This window comes from Crassostrea angulata, chromosome 4 (genome assembly GCF_025612915.1).
Source record: "Crassostrea angulata isolate pt1a10 chromosome 4, ASM2561291v2, whole genome shotgun sequence".
Classification (NCBI taxonomy): domain Eukaryota; kingdom Metazoa; phylum Mollusca; class Bivalvia; order Ostreida; family Ostreidae; genus Magallana; species Magallana angulata.
The window spans coordinates 28,496,058-28,515,552 of NC_069114.1; the positions used below are offsets into that span (position 1 = coordinate 28,496,058).

The 19,495-nt window shown below is 32.5% G+C and overlaps 1 protein-coding gene, 1 long non-coding RNA gene and 1 pseudogene across 2 annotated transcripts; 2 read left to right on the forward strand and 1 right to left on the reverse strand.

The window, feature by feature from the left end:
- Nucleotides 1-6,138: 6,138 nt before the first annotated feature.
- Nucleotides 6,139-10,812, forward strand: LOC128179864 (uncharacterized). The gene is made up of 3 exons (XR_008243153.1): nucleotides 6,139-6,232; nucleotides 7,525-7,690; nucleotides 10,725-10,812. It is a non-coding gene; the product is annotated as an uncharacterized LOC128179864 (long non-coding RNA).
- On the reverse strand, nucleotides 8,237-17,876 carry LOC128179858 (neuronal acetylcholine receptor subunit alpha-6-like; annotated as a pseudogene).
- On the forward strand, nucleotides 12,296-18,490 carry LOC128179862 (uncharacterized). The gene is made up of 6 exons (XM_052847521.1): nucleotides 12,296-13,383; nucleotides 13,707-13,863; nucleotides 14,075-14,129; nucleotides 14,506-14,613; nucleotides 14,692-14,782; nucleotides 17,742-18,490. The coding sequence occupies exons 2-6, from the start codon at nucleotides 13,763-13,765 to the stop codon at nucleotides 17,903-17,905; spliced, it is 519 nt and encodes a 172-aa protein (XP_052703481.1). The 5' UTR covers nucleotides 12,296-13,383; nucleotides 13,707-13,762; the 3' UTR covers nucleotides 17,906-18,490.
- The last annotated feature ends 1,005 nt before the right edge of the window (nucleotides 18,491-19,495 follow it).

Consider the following 19,495-nt stretch of genomic DNA (forward strand, 5'->3'; position numbering starts at 1 on the left):
AATTTTAATGATGGTTAATAACAATGGCGTTAGATGTGCAAAATCACTACTGCACATATAAATCCTGTTTGTGATGTTACATTAAGGACGACATGCAGCCTTCACACATTTTCGGACCGTGTCAATTTCAATTTTTATCGCATTTCAACATTAACTATATAAATTATTCTATTCATGTAATCTTCTATCACGTGTTTTACTCATTAGATTATCTAAAAATTTATTTATTTCCCATCAATATTTTTTTTATATACTAACATAATCTCTTATAAATTACTGGAACTCATAAATATGAACATTCTTCAACGATAACCAAATTGCAAATTGTTTATATGTATATTTATCAAAAGAAATCTATTCCAAATTCACATATGCATAGAATATATATGTCAACTTACATCTACATCTAGAACTACATGTATGAGGATGGCCTAATTCTTTGTGTTTTATATATATTCTTATGTAATGGTTATAATATGATTAAATTGAATTTGATGAATTGTCCCACAAAAGATTAGGAAGCATACTGTGCGCTTTGCTAATTTAAAATATTATGAATGTGTGCATTCTCCTCCGATATAGTTTGACCCGGAGAATATACGCCTAGATTGTGTAAAAATCGGTTCTCGAAGAAAGACAATTTTGTAAAATCTGCTTTAATCTATAAAATGAAGGTTATTAGTGTGGTTTTAGTTATGAATCGAAATCCAATGATAGAATAACCCTAACAAAATAGTCTATGAATAAAGGTAACTTTACTTTTCTCGCGAAAATGGGCGAAATACAACTCTAGTGCTCTATGAAATAAGATACGTAGTACACGTATACGATTATATACCAATTCCAAACCATTTTATACACTAAATTAGAGTATACCAGAAAGACATGTTAAAAGAAATTCATTGAAGAGATGCACTATTCTCACAAAGATTTTGGCGTTTAAATCTGAACGTCTTCTCAGTTAAACACTGCTTTTACATGCCACACACTTATGAATGTACATGTATTATATTACTGTTTTTGGGGTATATATTGAACAAAAATTTTTGTGAAGTTAATAAAATATCATTGATTTTGTGTTCACCTTCTGTTGCCCCAATTGCCTACAGCATGCAGGATAGTCAGCGTTCAAAATACGTATAATTCTACTGATAAGATAACACATACTAACATTCAACATACCATATGCATCCGTTATCATTAATGATTAATTTCTTTTGCACCAAGACAGTCAAATCACCAATTTTTAAGGTGTCTGATTGGTAATTGTCAATTGATTACCCCAAAACTCGAGATTATATTTGGTCTGTTATAGGTATAGGTTTGTATGTTTTGGGTATTTTTAAACCAAACGAATTTGCATACTTTTAACAAAGACAATGTACATTTATGCAATTATTTTATCTGGTGAATGTGTGATTTTGAATTTTGTTTGTCCTTTATCATCATTGTCCTTTATATCGATGCTCTTTTGAAAGATCGATTGCTATATGGTTTGTAATTACATATTATTCACTTAAATTTGGGAGGTTATGGTTAAATGATGTTGAAAATAAGGTAAAACATTTTGAATTTATATGTTTCTGTCCAGCTACTTTTAAAGATGAATTTTCACTTTGAAAGTAAATTAAAGCTTTTTCCCTTTAAGCCTTTGGCTACCCGATTAAAATTGCAAAGCTGAAACCCGTATAAAGCAAATTTTGTTTGATGTCTTCATGCTTCCACCGCTAATAACGAAGGAGTTAAAAGCTTACATTTTTGGTAAACTTGTCTTTTATTAAGGTCTTCCGTTTCAAACGGAAGACCTTATAGTGATTGTTGTGTTTTTTCTTTATTTATTTCTTATCCCCCCCCTTTTTGTCAGCAGAATTTCTAAGAGATGGCTGAATTGATTTCTCTGAAATTTTAAGGGATGATAGAAAATGATAATATCTCGAGACGGGTTTTTTTCACTTCAAAATGTTATTTCCGGTCTTCCGTTTCCTGTCCAGCGACGAAAAGCTTCTGGCATCGAGATTTCAGAAACGATTTAGACTTGAACATCCAAACTTTGTGCGATGATAAACTGAATGTTGTAGATGTGTTTAAACTATTTTGTTTTGTTCGTCGCAACTTCCGGTCGTCACCGGCAGCTCTTCCAAAATTCCATATTTTATTTATTTTAGCTTTGTAACTTGCTTATAACTCAACGAATGACACTCAAATTTTGGTTGCCTATTAAAATGCCTTACTGAAGCAATGTGAACATTAAAATAGGAAAAAATAGTTTTTGACTAAAATCGTGACCATGCCCCTTTAAGATGACAACCATACCCCGAAGTAATACGTCAATATCTTGTCATAACGGAAGGATTTTTTATTTTCTAAGATATAACGCTTCTTTCACTTTAAGTTTATTTGAATATGAATCATAAATTCCTGTTACTTTTTGTTAACTGCAGCAGTAAAAATTACAATAGTGTAAAGACTATTTCACAAATAATAAAAAATATACTGAAAAACTTTAATCTACTAGGGGGTCATTATTCTACAGGGGTCACTTTTCTTCATGTGAAGTGTGCTCATTTTTATGAAAATGACACTTATTCTTCAGGCAAAAGGGTCATTTTTCTACGTAGAATAATGACCGGGGGTCATTTTTCTGCGTAGAATAATGACCGGGGGGTCATTTTTCTACGTCGAAAAATGACCCCCGGTCATTATAATACGGGGGTCATTATTCTTCATTACACCGGCTTTAGATTTGCTTCTGTGTGCCTACATGTACAAAATCGTGTGCACGGATTAGGAAAAGGGGTGGGAGTGAGGGGTCCAGACCCTCTTCCCCCCCCCCCCCCATTGAAAATTCATTTATATCAATAGTAAAATTGCCAAAAATACACCTCAGACTCCAAAGCCCTTACAGACATGTAATTGCTCTAACGAATTGCGCTTCAATGTAAGGTAACACTTTTTGGGGGGAAAATATTATATTTATTCTCTATTGTTTATTTCAATAGGAAGTATACATCACAATATGCAGGTGTCCTGCACCTGTTATTAACCTAATAATATTTATTTTAAAATAGTGCAAGGGGTTTTGAAGAGTAGGTCATAAAAATACATGCATGTTACAAGTACATGAAACGGATCTTTGTCTGAAGTTACGTACACAACACAGGTCTACAGGTCTCAATAGCGGGTACTAGTTTTACCCAGCTCTTCGATTTGATGGGTTTCACGTGGTGTATACATACATGTATGTGTTTTTCATTTGCAGAAAAGGATTATAGTTAATATGCATAAACATTTTTTGTGATGATCAACAAAAGGGATTCATTTGTGCTCTAATTGGATTATCATTATGATGTTGACCAATATAGGTAAGCATAATACATGTAAAGTAGCACAATATTATGAGACACAATGTACATAAGTATTACTTTCACTTTCTAAATAAGTGATCTCCCTCTGCTAGCATACCGTATCATCATCTTTTTAATATTTTAATAAGCTTATCATCGTTACCTATCCTAGCAAATTTGTAAAGTTTCTGTCATTTACATTGCAAAAGTAATTTTTTTCATTTGTCAGACTTACACTATTGAGTTGACCCCATATTGACCCTGTAACAATTTCGTATTAAATTTGTGTATTACATACACATGTATAAGTAAGTGTAGAGACTTATTATTTTTAAATGAGTTATAATAGGAAGGAAGGGGTCTTTCTTTCCTAATGTATTATAATGCATCAAATACAATGTAAGTCATGACTCCATGGGATTGTTCTGACCCCATAAAACAGGAAAATACAAAATATCTGTTTATGTCATTATGATGCATCAAATGGTGTAAAGTACATGACCCCCAGGTGTTGTCTTTAACCCCTTATGAAGTAGAAAATGATGATACACTGTATATTTTGATAACTTTTGAGATCCTCATCCCTAAACCATATAATTTATTCTTGCTCTTTCTATCATTGCGCATCAAATTGTATATAGGTTTAATATGCCCCTTGGAGACATCTTGACAGTCTAGAACTTGAAATAATGAAGCATTTTATCTTATTCATATGTAGTGTTTGATCCATGTGGGTAATTCCTAGTAATGATGACTGCTTTGTTAAGGAGACTTTACAATTGCCCCAAATAGGCGAATACACATGCATATAACATTTTATTTATAAATCTCAAAAATTAAATTAAGCAATTTCAAAAATGTTAATGTGCATTAGGAGAGAAAAAGCAATCAAGAAATGATTTGAAATTTTCTATTGTACACAATTAAGAATGTAAGAAGACTGAATCTTTAGAACCAGGTTTGATTTGGGGGGGGGGGGTGGATGTGGAATAGAAACATTAATTATTTGAATCATTCATTGTTATTAATTTTAACTTGTCGATGAATATTAGGTATTGATCCAAATGTAGAAATATGACTTCTGGTCATATCTCAATAGATCATTTGTCAATTATGCAAGGTGTAATGTGATTTTTGTTAATAATAACATTTTTAACCAGTTTATGAAACTTTTTGACCCCAAATTATATTTTGATTTTAATAGATCATTCGACAATGAAGAAAAGTGTAAATGTAAGGTTATTTTCATTTTAAGCATAAATAAATGCAAGTTTTTTAAATTTCATTTTATCTATAGTTTGAGGAGGAATACATGCTCGGATACAGAAAATTTTCCAGGGGGAAGGGGGGGGGGGCGTCAGTTTATATTTGAGTTTGTTTGGGGGTGGGGGTTCAATGTCATATATTTGACAATTTTTTGATGTAATTTAGAATAAGACTAAGTCTATTTCACCGCAATTTGGAATTTATAAACAACAGATTGAATAACTATTGCAACATCTCTTGAAGGATCATCTCACAAAGTCAAGCTAAGGTTTAAAGTTGAAAGTGTATAATATTTCTGAGGGTTTGACATTTAGAGCACTTTTCAAATGGTACTGAGTCATGTCTTTGCAAAATCGTGGGTATATATGGTAGGATACTAGTATGCCATTTTAAATGCAATTTCGGTTATCTTCGTACGTACGTCAGACATATTCCCAATAAATATGACAATACAGTCTATATGTTTTTCAACTAAAATTGTATCATTTTAAACCGACGTAAGTTTGTTGGTATTCCACTTCGAAACCTGCAATGAACTCTGTCTTCATATGAGTATGACGCAGGTCCGTGTACCTTGTAGTTTCAGACAAAAGCGTACTAGTTGTTCGTATAAGAAATGTACAACATTGCCGATTAACTTATTTTTGCTTAATTTTTGTAGAAACACGCAGTGGATATGTAGGTTGCTGGTAAGACAGCTCATCAACAGGATCAACAAGTGTGATAGGACGGTCCACGGCTAAACTCCTAGCAGCCAAGGGTTGTTCGGTCTTGGTGACGGGTTCAAGGTCACCTGATGATGCACAGGAAGCCCTGAAGGATATCCAAAGCACGTGAGTATGCACGATGGTCTCATATATCGTTATAATTGCCTTAAATATTGATAAAGAACAAATTAGAAAAGACGAAAGCACTGCCTTGTTTAAAAACAACAAAAGAAAGGGCGTCAATAATAAAATATTTTCCCTACTTTGCAACAAAAAATGCTTCAGCATTTTGTGGCAAAAATGTCTTTAAGAACGTGATATTTTCGTTAATTGCTAGAAAAAATAGTGTTCATTCTCGTATATTGAATGTTTGAATATCATAATAAGAGATCTAATAAACACTTATTCTATAACTATAGCATTTTATATCTGTCAACAAAGAACAGAAAAGGTTGATAACACTGCTTTTTATGTTTGGATTTGGGAATACTGGGTACTTTATGATAAACAATGTACATTAAATTGATCCTCTATTCTTGCAAGATTGGGTTTGAAATACTAATATATATACTTTTTATTTTTCTTGATATGTTCCGAAATCTTAAATCAGATTCATTAAATGTATCTGGTTATGTCTGTGCCTTTGTGCTTTGTTTGTTAAGTAGGATTATGTTAATTACTCCTCTGCTTGGTTGGTAGGTCTGATATATAGTGTGTTATATGTCCTCTGTGTTGATAAATACTGATGTATATTTGCAAATATGTATGTGTTGGGTACATTGACATCTCTATCTAATAGTTGTAGCATCGCTCTTGTACGAAGCGACCTCCGAGATGATACTCAGGTGCTAGAAGTGTGCAGACAGGCAGACTAGATATTGCCGGCGGGAATAAACATCCTTGTTAACAATGCTGGTAAAACTTTTGAATTTCCTGCAGGTTATATCGATGGCAATTTTAAAAACAACGTATACACTCTTTGAAAATGCTGAACCTTAAAAATTAAAGATGCATGCATTGTATAATTCAGTTTGATATCAGCAAGTTTAATATCTAAATGAAATGGAGAGCAGTGATTTGATGTTTTGTGTGAGTTTTTCTTTCCAAAACTATGATAAAATTAATATTACACCGTCTAAATTCATCTCCGACAAAGGATCTGTCTATTACTGCTCTCATCTACAATTTTAAGAATGTTCATTTGTAACGTCCTCTCAGTTAATTCAATGTTTATCCATTTTTTTCTCATGAAAAGAAGAGCCCACCTCTGTACATTCAAAAGAACTGCTTTTTAGTAGTTTTGCTGGTAAGTTTGATTGACACATTTTACTATCAGCAACTTCGAGACAAACATTCATAAATGCATACGTTAGCAGCAGTTTCTTTAAAAAATATCTACTTATTTTCAGTTTGGTTTCTTGATTTTCTTATAAGGAAAATTTTGTATATGTGATTGTGGTAACGTCATCTATAAGAAGAAAAAGTTTGATAATTATTATGGTACATTATGGACACCATCTGAATCAATATTTTACATCAATGACTGTTATGTAGCGACCTTTTATAATGATGAAAACAACAACTAGTACAAAGGTTAATAGGATCAGTAAAATGCCCCCTAGTATCCAGACGTAGGCTAGCTGCAGGTCTGTACCTCCCGGTCTGAAAAAATTTGGAAGGACGACCTGGGAGTTACAGTGCCGCCCCCCCCCCCCCCCCCCCCGTTGTAAAATGTCCGAAGAATTTTTTAGAATCAAATATTTGTATAGAATGTGTTTGGAAATAAGGTTAATCAGTCCAAAACTAGCAATTTTTTGGGCGCCGTAAATTGCAGTTTTTTACTATGGGAGGCACTGTAGCTCTCAGGTCGTCCATCCGATTTTTTCAGACCATTTTAACCAAAAACTTTCATTTCATTATTATAAAAAATCAAAATACTTCAGCTTTAAAATTTAAACATTTCCCATATCTTTTTACATTGTGTTTCGTATGAAGGAGGTATATATAGCCTAAAAAGGCCACGATCATCGAACCTTCTTAAAATAGCAGTGAAAAACATATACATATAATTTCTTAAATGTTAAGATTGAGATTTGATTTTACACTGTTATCTATTGCATTTAATCCTATTTTTAAAGGGAAAGTATCTAAAATTACAGGAAATATGATATGATATATTCACTCACGCGGAATGAATTTCTATCCAGGTAATTTCTCTGAAACGTTCCTCCTAGGATCTTGTCCATCCAATCTCTATGGTCCCCGACAGTCTCCCCCGGCCAGACATGCTGACTTCCAACTTCATCAAAATCGAAAATTTTGGCATTGTATAGGATAGTCTCCTCGATGTCCCTTTTAGAGGATTTCCCCCAGGTAAGTATCTCCGCTATCACTGAACGAGTTGGAATCGTCGTAATTCTGTGGTTTTCTTGTTGCCCATAGTTGGCTTCCAGTTCTTTCTGCATTCATTGGGTACACAGGCATCCTATATGCAGACCCGGCCATTGATTTTCACATTTCATTGTTTTTCCTCTCTCGTTCATTGACGTCGTAACTATTTTTCGGTTTTGGTTCCTTTGGGGGTAAATACAATCCCGGACATCACAACAGTGAATCAGCGTTGACCACCAGTGTTTTCTCTCAATGACTTCTCTCGAAGACTTGCATATTACTCAAATATGTCTGCGTAAATATGCAATTTCCTGTTCACTAGTTCGGGCTGGTATTTCATTACAACAGTTTTTGGTTTGTACTTGGTCAATAGTTGCATTTAAAGGGTCATGGTCACGATTTTGGTCAAAAAATATTTTTCCGATTTTAATATTTACAATGCTTCAGAACGGCACTTTTAATAGGTAAACAAAATTTGAGTGTCATTTGTTTAGTTATAAGCGAGTTACAGAGCTTGAAATTCTTCGCCATGTAAATAAAGCGTTTGTTCACATTTTGAACGTTGAAATAAAAAATTCAGTTTTAAAACTAAAACAAATGTGTTAAACGTTAGAAACTGTTTATCTATGCTTAAAATAAATGAAAAGATAGACAAATAAGCTAGAAAAAACATTTTTTACTTGTTTATTGAACCTATGTATACAAAAACAGGGCACGAGCTTTGTTTACATGACAAAGAATTGTGAGCCGCCCTGTATCTTGCTTACAACACTACGATTGACTCTCAAATTTTATATGAACATTAGAAATGTATTTCTAAAGCATTTTAAATAATAAAAACATAAAAAAAGAATTTGACCAAAATCGTGACCATGCCCCTTTTAATACTTTGTAAATGTGAATTAAATGCCTGCTTGCCGCTCTTCCATAAAGAACAAAATGAATAGATTTGAAGGATTTTATAAAGGAGCTGCTAATTGAATTGTTTGAACGCTTATTAAAGTGTATGAACTGACACAGGCCCAAAAATTTCGAGAATATTCAATACACTATTTATGGAGAACGGTATCTTTTAGTACATCTGTTATGCATTTAGTCTTTATATAATCTTCTAACTTAAGCTAGTGTATATATTTAGGGGATCAATAAATCCAGGTTTAATAAGTTAACCCTGGTCAGACATTTAATTAACTAAATTCTTTTATATTTGTTAATAGCTTTTTCACAGGTCTTTTTATGGTTTTGTTTTCTGGTTTTCTGTCTTTTCTTAGTACGGTTTTAACTATTTTCATTTATAAGAACATCGACATTTTTGTCTTGTCACTGAAATTGTACAGGATATAATGCAAAACAAGGCCAGCAGGACATTAATTCAAATTTAACAGAGGGACAACTCATGGTAGCAAGCATAAACAATATTTTGATGAAATATCCTATAGATATCAATGATATATAAATCTATCAAGAATTGCACATGGTAGTGCTCCTGTCATTAAAAAAGTGTGCTTTTTGCTGCATTATAGAATCGATACGAGATGTTTAGTCAAGAGTAAAACGTAGAAAGTATAATTATTCTTCAAAATTCAGAGACATAATTATAATAATTTATACTGCATTATCAAGATGGTTTGTTTTGTAATTTTGTCCCATTCTCCATTAGTTTTGGTGTTAATACTCATGTGCGATTAATTTTAATTGCTTAGAATTAGCACTGTCAACAATGGATTGAACAAGATAATATTACATCGTATAAACGCTACTCACTAAGAGAACTATTTTCACTCTTACTTTTAGATGAGATTCTCAAATGAATCAAAAAACATGCAGTTTAACATATTTATTTTAGAATAAAGAATTAAATTGTCCTTCAAAGTTAAACTTTTTACTTAACGTCTTATTTTGAGCTGTGTGTGTATTGATTATGATTGATAGGAACGCTTAGCATAGCGTTACTTTTCTCGGAAAATTGTAGGTTTGTAGGTTTTATTTTAAAACCGAATGTATTTGCATACTTTTAACAAACACAGTGTTCATTTATGCAATTACTTTTTTAGTAAATGTGATTTGGGCTTTTACTTGTTTGTCCTTTGTCATCGTCGTCTTTAATAACAATCCTCTTTTTATAAATTGATTGCTAATGTATGCTACTGTACACTTGAATATATATAGTTTATGGTTAAAAGATGTAAAAACTAAAAAAAGGTAGACATTTTGGTTATAGTTCTTCTGTCCAGCTAATTCTTTTCAAGGATGAATGTTAACCTTGAAAGTACACTTATTACCTTTTTAACATTAGGCTACTCGAAAAAATTGCAAAGATAAAATCCGTATGAAGTAACTTTTGTTTGATGTTTTCATGCTCCCACCACTAGAAAGGTAGGGGTTAAAAGTTTACATTTTAAGACACTCTTGTGTTTCCAAATTTATCATATTTATTCAGAATTATTTGATAATCAATTAAAAACTGACAAAGACAATGAAAGTAGTTTTAGTTATGGTGCATGACAAAACATTATAAATACATTGCCAACTGTTTAACAACTGGGGACTCCTTAATGCTGCTCTAAAACGCATTACCTTACTAGTTCACGCAAGTTTCTTTGCATGGGTCGATTGATTGAGGTACATGTATATATCGACCAGTTCATTCAAAATCTAACTGCATGAATACTTGTATTCTTATTATGAAGCTTCCAAATAATTTTATGCTATTTTTTAAACTAAACATTGCAATGAAGGAAGCATACATTTCTTATTTGATTATGGATCGATTTAAAAAAATAATACGTGTACATTGAGCATATAAGTAAATTAATGTGTTTCATTTGTCTGTTGATTACAATATCAATTGAGAAATAATATGTTAATCCATATTTTTATCTATTATTAGCACTCCCAATCAATAAACAAAATACAAATGTCCAAAAGAGTTCATTGATATAAAGTGGAGAAAATATTAATTCCAAAAAAATGTATATTAGTATTAAAACTTCTTTTGTCATCTTATCCCCCTCAGCTTCCTCTGATGATTGTTGCAAACAGATACACGGTCAGAGACAGATAAAGTAGAAAGAAACTCCAAAATGCCAGGAAATCGATTGCGGACGATACATCCTTCCATTCGGGTCTGTTTTCCTCCTCTTGAGAGGTTTCCCCCATTGAATCAAAGTTATCTCTCTCTTCACTGTCCTTGTGTTTCGCGGGGGATATTTTACGAGATTTGCGGCAGTGAAAGTAATGCATGAGGCGAACCATAAACCGAAAGGGTTTAGATATTGGAACTGACGTGTCTCGGTGATGCAAGCGTATTTGTAAAGCTGTGATGAACAAAACAGCTTGTAATGCTCATCGTCATCTGCATAAGAAGGTATCTGCTAAGAACAGGTGTTGTGTCCGAGCTTACTGGAAGCAGAGTGTTGATAATGGTCAGAAAGACAGCGAAAGATAGGAACACGGTCATTGCATATGACATCTTTTCTCCGGCATCTACGGGCAGAGCGAAAACTAAAATGGTGAGCATTCCCAGAAAAAGAATTGGAATGATGATGTTGAATACATAATAAAAGGGCTTCCTCTTGATGTGAATTGAAAATGTTACCTTGGATTCAAGGGACTCTTTGCTTACTTTAACATCGGTTCGTGTGATTTCCCAGACGCCACTTTCTGTATATTCGTTCAGGTTAATTCCATTCGCTGATTTGAAAATCTCAACTTCGGACACCGTGTAACTCCAAACCACGAAGACAATCTCACAAACTTCTCTGTCGTAGGGAAAGTATGTGGTATCGATACTACATTGTGTTTCAAAGACTCGGAAAGGTTTCCAATCAACACCACCAACATTTTGAACTTCAACATTGTAAAAACTGCCCCCAAATTCTTCAAAGTTTCTGATACCATTTCCCAGCACTATGTCTGGTTTCCAAATGTCGTTCTAAAATTAATTATTTCCCATTTGATAAGATCAAAATAATTAAAAACTGCAATTGCTAAGTGGTGTATTTTACAAATTATTTGATATTTTCGTAATAAAACGGATTCTTATTGTTTGTAATGTACATGTTACAGAAAAACTTAAAATATGCACTTTGTGTCATCAATGGTACATAATGCCTACTTATTTGTAAATAGTAAAGTTTTATGTTAAGTAAAAAATTTATTGAGCTTTACAAACCTGAGGCAGAAATATCTTGGAAATACCATTATTACTGTCCGGATCCCATGTGAGAAGGGAGTCTATCCATCGTATGGTCAAATAACCGGACGTCTCCAGTTTTTCGTTCACCTCATCCACCCCTATGAGGCTGATTAGGCTAAAACTCACGTCTAGAGTCACAGGAAGAGTCTGGTCCTCCATCGGGCGAATTCGCTTGTCGTAGTTAGAGAGAAGATTGTCCACAAGACTCTTAACTTGCACCGGTGTCTGGCTATTGACCCCTCCGAAAAAACACACAGCAAGGACAGTTGAAACTGCAGCCATAGTTCGACACTAAATAGTTTATGCAGCAAAAGGTTTGGATCTAGAAACTGATAGACGGCATAAGCTCAGTTTGAAGGTAAAAAATGGAAACTACAAATTAAATAGTAATCTGCGTAAGGTGGGAATGTAATGCATGGATATGTGATTATTCGTCAAAGACAATTAGAGAAGAAAATTACGGAATGTACAATTTAGGCAACAGTTTGTGTACACAATATTAAGCAGTGGTCATTGGTAAAAATCATTATCAAGAATTAAACTACATGTATCATTGAAAGCTCACTGTACGTTTGAATCGCTACTTAAATGTCAATATCAAACGTTTTTATTCATTTTGATTTTGGATCAGACTATAAAATTAAAAAAAGACCAGTTGAGTTTAATAGCAACTGATAACGAAAAATGCTTCTTTACGCGTTGTTTTGAAATTTCAAATCGTTTTAAAAATGTCATGTATCTGATATCGGCTGTTAGAATTACTTTTTTAAAGTTTCTTAAGAGTGTTTTTAATGTTGTCCAAAACAAATACCTGTAATATATTATTTTATTACATGATTGATTAATTCCTAGCTCTCTAATTGGTTCATATCCAACTATCTTAAAAAAAACCCAGAACGTTATAATCAATTGTACGTGGCCTAAGAGGTCAATATAACATTTGATTTCTCTACATTGGACTAAAAATAGATCGTCCAATGAAACATCGCGTTTCTCAATTTGTTCGGCAATGGCTTAAAACTAAAACATTGCTTGATAACACTCAATTTGATATTTGTCTGTATTAATTCGTCGCTGAATCAAATAATTAAATAATTATTGCTGTTTTTCGATCAATACGATGATTAAGCTACCCTCGAAGTGAATGTTTATGATTCACGCTTCGTGTTCAGTTGATTCAAAAACGTTTCATCTATCTTATCTTCAATATGTGAATCCTATATTACATGTATTTGAGAGAAACAATCAGTTTTACCATTTTTTATTTATTAGGGAAAATGTTCCCGCGTTATTTACCGAAAAACGAAAATTACATAATCTAATTAGAATGTCAAAATCACCAATGAAAATGCTTCTTGTAAATATCACGTGTTTCGCCTATATATATGTACGCCAAATATATGCCAAACTTTTCAACGTTGTTGAAACTCAGTCTGTTTAGAGACAAGTGTTTAAAAAGGATTTTACTTCAACCGAGGTAGGTACAAGTGCAGTAAAAAATCAAAAAGGCAAGGAAACATGAATACAATAAGGTTAAGTTTTGTTTCGTTCTGTGTACCATGGAACATTTTTTATGAGTTACTATATATACATGGACATTTAATTTAGTTTCTTATCTATTTTTCATTTTGTGTTTAAAACATCAACAGGTTGCGACAACTTATGAAATATCGTTTTAGAATCACTTCTCAAATATCATCCCATGGTATATATAAACAATTATTGATAATTTCTGAGTAGAACTGGTATGTGTAACAGAAAAAAAAAGACATTTTCTTTATTTTTGTTAACTATTTTTAGATAGGGGCTTTCCCAAAACAACACATCAGGCAGTCAGGAACCTTAACACTTCAGATATGAGAGATAACAAATTGTTGAAAACAAGCATACCGTTGTACATTTGCTCGGTATTGATGTTAAAATGGGCTTCAACGAAAACATTATTGCCCAGATCTTTGTAAGTAATTAATAAAAATAGATAAAATGTGAATGAACTTAGCACAAATTCATTCTCTCTCTCTCTCTCTCTCTCTCTCTCTCTCTCTCTCTCTCTCTCTGTGCGTATGGTTGAGTTTACGTGCGCTAGAAATATGGTTATTCTCATTCTAATTAATCACTTGTGAGTCATTTTTAATTTACTTACATATATATACTTGTTTTGCTTTAAGGTCAATTTATTTCAATGGATTTACAATATGGGCTGCCAATTTGGTCATTGCGAAAGTAATTACATTTAAGAAAATGGATGGTTTAATCATTTTTTTTCAAATACAATGAACTCATTATTATTTTGTTCTCTTTAAAATGCAAAAATAATATTTTTTATAATATTACTTATCCTTTTTATCCTTGATTTTGTTCCTCGGATGTTTTATCATAACTTAAATTGTTTTATGGTTTCATTCTATATTCGTTTTGGAACGTTTTTTTTCTTCCAAAATCTTATTTAAATAAGGATAAAGAAGAGTTATTTTCTTTAATCATTTTATAAACTTTGAAGTAGTGTGAACCATTATTATTATTTATTATATAAACTTTTAAGCAGTGCGAGACATCTGATTGAGGTGTACTTCTGGTTCATGGTTTTGTTATATTGAAGATAATATTCGACATGGCCTGTCTACTTACGAACTCCTCCGTTGTGAGACGTAAGGTATTTAAGCCTTACAAAACAAAGAAGCTGACCATTGTACTGGCCATACTATTGGTAAGATCTTTTAATATCGTCACCATTATTTATGGATTTTTAAAATTATTCAAATTTAAGATAAATCCTTCTTTTTAGAGTTTTTCAGGGGCAAATTGCCCGACTGGATTCATTGGTTACAAGAATCCAGACGAAGACGTTTGCTGTAAGCCAACATCGTGTTTCCCTGGTAACCAATCCAATAATTATGCATATATTCTATAGACATATTTTCAGTGAGAAATTATCAATTGAACAATTTCTATCTGTTAAAAAATTGTGAATATTTAAAGCAATATGAGCTGTATTTTTTCAGAATTTTATTTTGCTGCAAAAACCTGCTAGTATAACAAGTCTACTTGTAACTTAAACTTTTATGATAAATAAGATTTGAAAAAAAACATTTATTTTTGTCAGAGGAGAGATTTATCATCTTAGAATATATAGCGGATCAATTTTTGTACAGGACGACAAAATTCTATTTTGGACCAATTAAGGCTTCTTAAGCCCCTTTCACAATTGGCACACGAGCAGGAGCGACCAAATATTCGTGCAACCGAAACAATTGGATATGAATCGTCAATTGTTGCCGAAATAATCGCATATGAAAAAAGTATTCGTACGAATTTCGTACGATCTAAGGGAGCGTTGTGCAATGTAAACACATTGAATCTTGCGATTTATCTTGCGTCTGTAGGCAACTGTTGTACAATGAAACAACTGTTGAAAGATAATATGATAGGAACGCAGGAGAGACTAGATGATCGGACGATTTAACGTGCGCCAATGTGATTGGACGTGCGATTATGCGATTGTACGAATGATCGTGCGAGTCAGAGGGGGGTATATACACCGCCCATATTCAGTAGATATAGATGAAAGCGAGAAAAGATTCCGCCAAAGAAGATACAGATATGCAGCAGCATTTATTATTATAACTTACGGAAGCTCGCGGGTTTACCTGCTTGTGAGAAAACCTACCTTGAAAATTTGTCCACGTGATCCATAGGTTTTATAGTTTTATCTAAAATTTATTTAAGATTCGTCTGCGCGGTAATAATGTTATCGTGTTTCAAATACAGTGTCATTAATAAAATCAAGCAACGCCATTTCAATGAAATATATAGTAAAATGCACATTTTAACTGAGAAACGCATTACAAAACTATGCTTCATACTTTTAAACGATGAAGACGAAATTAATCATACTCAACACACAAACAGAGGAGATAATTATGAATCAATTCATAAAAAAATATCAGTATGTGTTCTCAGCCAATTTTTGGCAAAAAAACTTTAAAAATTTAAAAGATTTCTCAAAATCTTATATTTTCATTACGACATTAGCCTGACGTCATCATTTCCTTACTTCTTAGAACACTAAAATTGAAATGCATTTATTGACAAGACTAGCTGTTTAACACATTTTAGAACATGTAAATGCTTATTAGACATTATTGTGAATGTTATCAAATGCAATTAATGTAAGGCTGTAAAGATACAGAAAATTGCTATTTTTGTTTTTATGAAACTCTGAGTCAATCAATGCAAAAATAAAATGCCAGACAACTACTGACATTATAAGTAAGTAATCAAATAAAACGGTTATCTCAAGCCAAAAGAAATTTAAGAATTTAATTGGTAGTACAAATTACGGAAGTTATAATTGTAAAAAAAAAAGCGAAATTAATGCATACATTCTATTTTAAAACATGACTTTAAATGGAAGAGTTCTAACGCACACTCATTCTTTATCTTTATAAAACAAAATGTGACAATGTATGTGACATCTTTAAATTTTCAGCACTTGATATTATAAATCTTTGTATAAACAGTCATAAACCGCATATAAGCTGTCTAAAATATTTTCTTTTATACTTCTAAATATCTCATTTGTCATTTTAAAACAAAATTATGAGTTTACTATGACGGTCAACTCTTTACGTCGATTTCTATTGTGACGTCAGCAAACCCCCGAGCTACATTAATATGAGTATTCTATTATATCTGATTGGTCTAGAAAGTCACGTGACAGGGCGATGTCATAGGAATGAAAAAGCCGATGTAGACAAATATGATTCAATCAAAAATATTTAATCATTTTGATTCTCTTTATATCCCAGAACCAACTTAACTATCTATAATTTATGAAAGAAAAGTGAGACAGTTACATGGGAAATCAAACAATCACGGCGTTAATGTTGAAACTGTTGAAAAGTCAAACATTATTAGAAATCAACGTATTTTGTGTAAGCATATGTTGCTTGGTATAATAAAACGTTTAATGCATTAATGTTCAGGGAATATGAAGATATATTCCCCAGAAAAAACAAATTTCTCTCGAGCGAAGACCTCGGGAAATATGATTTTTTTTAGGGAATAAATCTTCATGTATTAATTTTCCCTCACCATCATGCAATAAATGTATATTGTAAATTTTGCTCTGAAACAGAGATACTTAAACAGGATATATATTCTAGTGGCAAAGCATGCCACATTGAGGCTGACCAGTCGTGCATTGATAGTAAAACGTTGCAAGATTACATGAGACACGTTGAGCAACAGTCTCACGGTCGCAAAAAAGACGCATAAACACCAGCGATTTATCTTACGATATCTATAAATTGTGTATCACTCTTGCGAGTACACAAAACGTTGTAAAACGTTCGTTCTAATGTTCGTGCGTTGCACTACGATAATTTGGATCGCGTTCGGTTGCGTCTGAATAGTGTGCATGTCCACTATTCAGAGGAGACTTGATGCGACCAGTAAAACGTATGCAACGAATGCGAGAGCTCGTGCAACGTAAGCGAGGGCTCGTGCAACGTATGCGAGAGCTCGTGCGAAGCTCAAAAATTTCGATCGCAAAGTGGTGTAAAGTGGTCGTGCGCCAATTGTGAAAGGGGCTTTAAAAGCCTTTTTCACAAATATATGGCTAACAGAAATTTAAAAACCATGATTCTTTTGTCATTTTAGTAGACAATAACATTTTTGTACAAAAAAAATTCAACATGAAAATTACAGCTCATATTGCTTTAAAACACAGCATATGTATACATGTTTTCTTCCAAATCTAACAAAAAAATTGAAATCTGAAAAGGCAGTCTGAAATATTTAGGAAACTAATTTTAAAATCAAAAAATGGTTAAGGTACCTTTGTGCAGCCTTGTCAACTTAACTTCACCTCTGATGTTTGTCTCCCGTGTGAGGCCAATTTCTATCATCTAGATTCCACCAATTCCAGCTTCCCACACCCTTGTATCAAGGCCAACTGTCCCCCAGGTTCGTTCTGCACTGACACTGTGAATCTTTAAAACTGAAAACATATATAATGCACTATGAAAGGTCTCTATTTAACAAGCTATTTAGAAATATCGTTGGGTAGCAATACACTTTTTTTATCTCCTAAAGCACATCCTCATCACAATGCACTGAAGAATCTTGTTATATGGCGTTATTCTTATGTGTATAACTAATATAACACATTTTTTTCTTTTCAAATATTGCAGATAAAGCCAATGAGATATTATACTTGGGGTTTTATTGTTTTGTTTTGTTTTTTACATCAAAACAATATTTAAAATAATTTAAAATTAAAATTGCTTTGAAATTATTTCTGCACTTTCGATTGTATTCAATGTAAATAGTCCTATTAATTTGAATGCCGGTTAATTCTGTACTGACTAGTTATTAAAAAGATTATTACAGAGGCCACTATGACATCAGCTTTTTTCCGATCAGGATGCAGGTTAAGATGTAAATGTGACGAAGAAAGGGGATACTATGGGGAATACCCTTGTAATTGTAAACGGTACTGGGATTACTGACGATAGTTTCATCGCTTAATTTTCTAACATTTAAATTTACAATTAATAAAACTTTGTTTTTAATTTCTCTCTCTCTCTCTCTCTCTCTCTCTCTCTCTCTCTGCTTTGTTGCTTTGTTACTATTGTTGTTACCTACTGAATTGAGATAATTCTTTATCCCCAGACTGCAAATTTTTCGCTTATTTGGCAATGTACAGTTAAATTAGCGTTATATTTTTCATAATCAAATAATTTACTGTTAATTTGAGTGACCTTTTCCAGGTGTGTTATTCCAACTTAAGTTGAAGTTGAAATGTTTACAAGTCGTGTGAAGAGAATTCTTTAATAATTGATCCATTTTCTTCAAAACGAAATTTTAGTATTTGTAAAACCCAAAGTTTATAAAGTATATAAAAGTATAAAGTACAAAGTATATAAAGTGGTCCAGATATTGAAATAAAGTTAAACTTCGTCAGGTATCCATTGATTTATTATTGCCAGATTAAATGAAACGTTCATACTTACATAACCAATTTGATATGTACGTTTGAGAAATAATCCATAAATCATATATATCCTATCTCTGGCAAAGTTCCTGGCCCTTTATTTTAGCTGCCGAAGTACACTTACAATGTAGTTTTAACATGTTTAATGGCTGTTCCATTTATAATTCATATTCTTGACAACAAGCGTTACAATAATTCTAAAGCATAAAAATTGATTATATGTATATTATGTTTAATGATGTATAAATGACAAAAATTAAATATAAATTTCACATAGTAAGCATTTATCTAGAAAAATCTCGGGAAAAAGGTAGTTAAAAATATTTGATGGTTCATTTCCGAATGGCCAACAATTATCGAATATTTCAATTCTTACACTATTAATAGGATTACAAAAATCCAATAGAATTTACTATCTTTGTGTGCCATCATACAAGAACCATACGAATACTTGATTGGTTGGAATTGCACGTAAGCAGAAACTAAGAAGCCCTTTTAGTATTTTTATTCCATTACTTAGCCATCTTCAGGTAGAATAAAAAAAAAATGTCAATTAGTCTATGACGAAGATGTCACATTTTGCCAAAGATAA

Bases quoted from the DNA above. Each gene is read 5' to 3' on its own strand.
- LOC128179862 (XM_052847521.1), top strand. From the start codon at position 13,763: ATGAGAGATAACAAATTGTTGAAAACAAGCATACCGTTGTACATTTGC. The intron at 13,864-14,074 runs GTAAGTAATTAA...TTTTGCTTTAAG, and splicing joins ACATTATTGCCCAGATCTTT to GTCAATTTATTTCAATGGAT. The intron at 14,130-14,505 runs GTAATTACATTT...GTTATATTGAAG, and splicing joins CCAATTTGGTCATTGCGAAA to ATAATATTCGACATGGCCTG.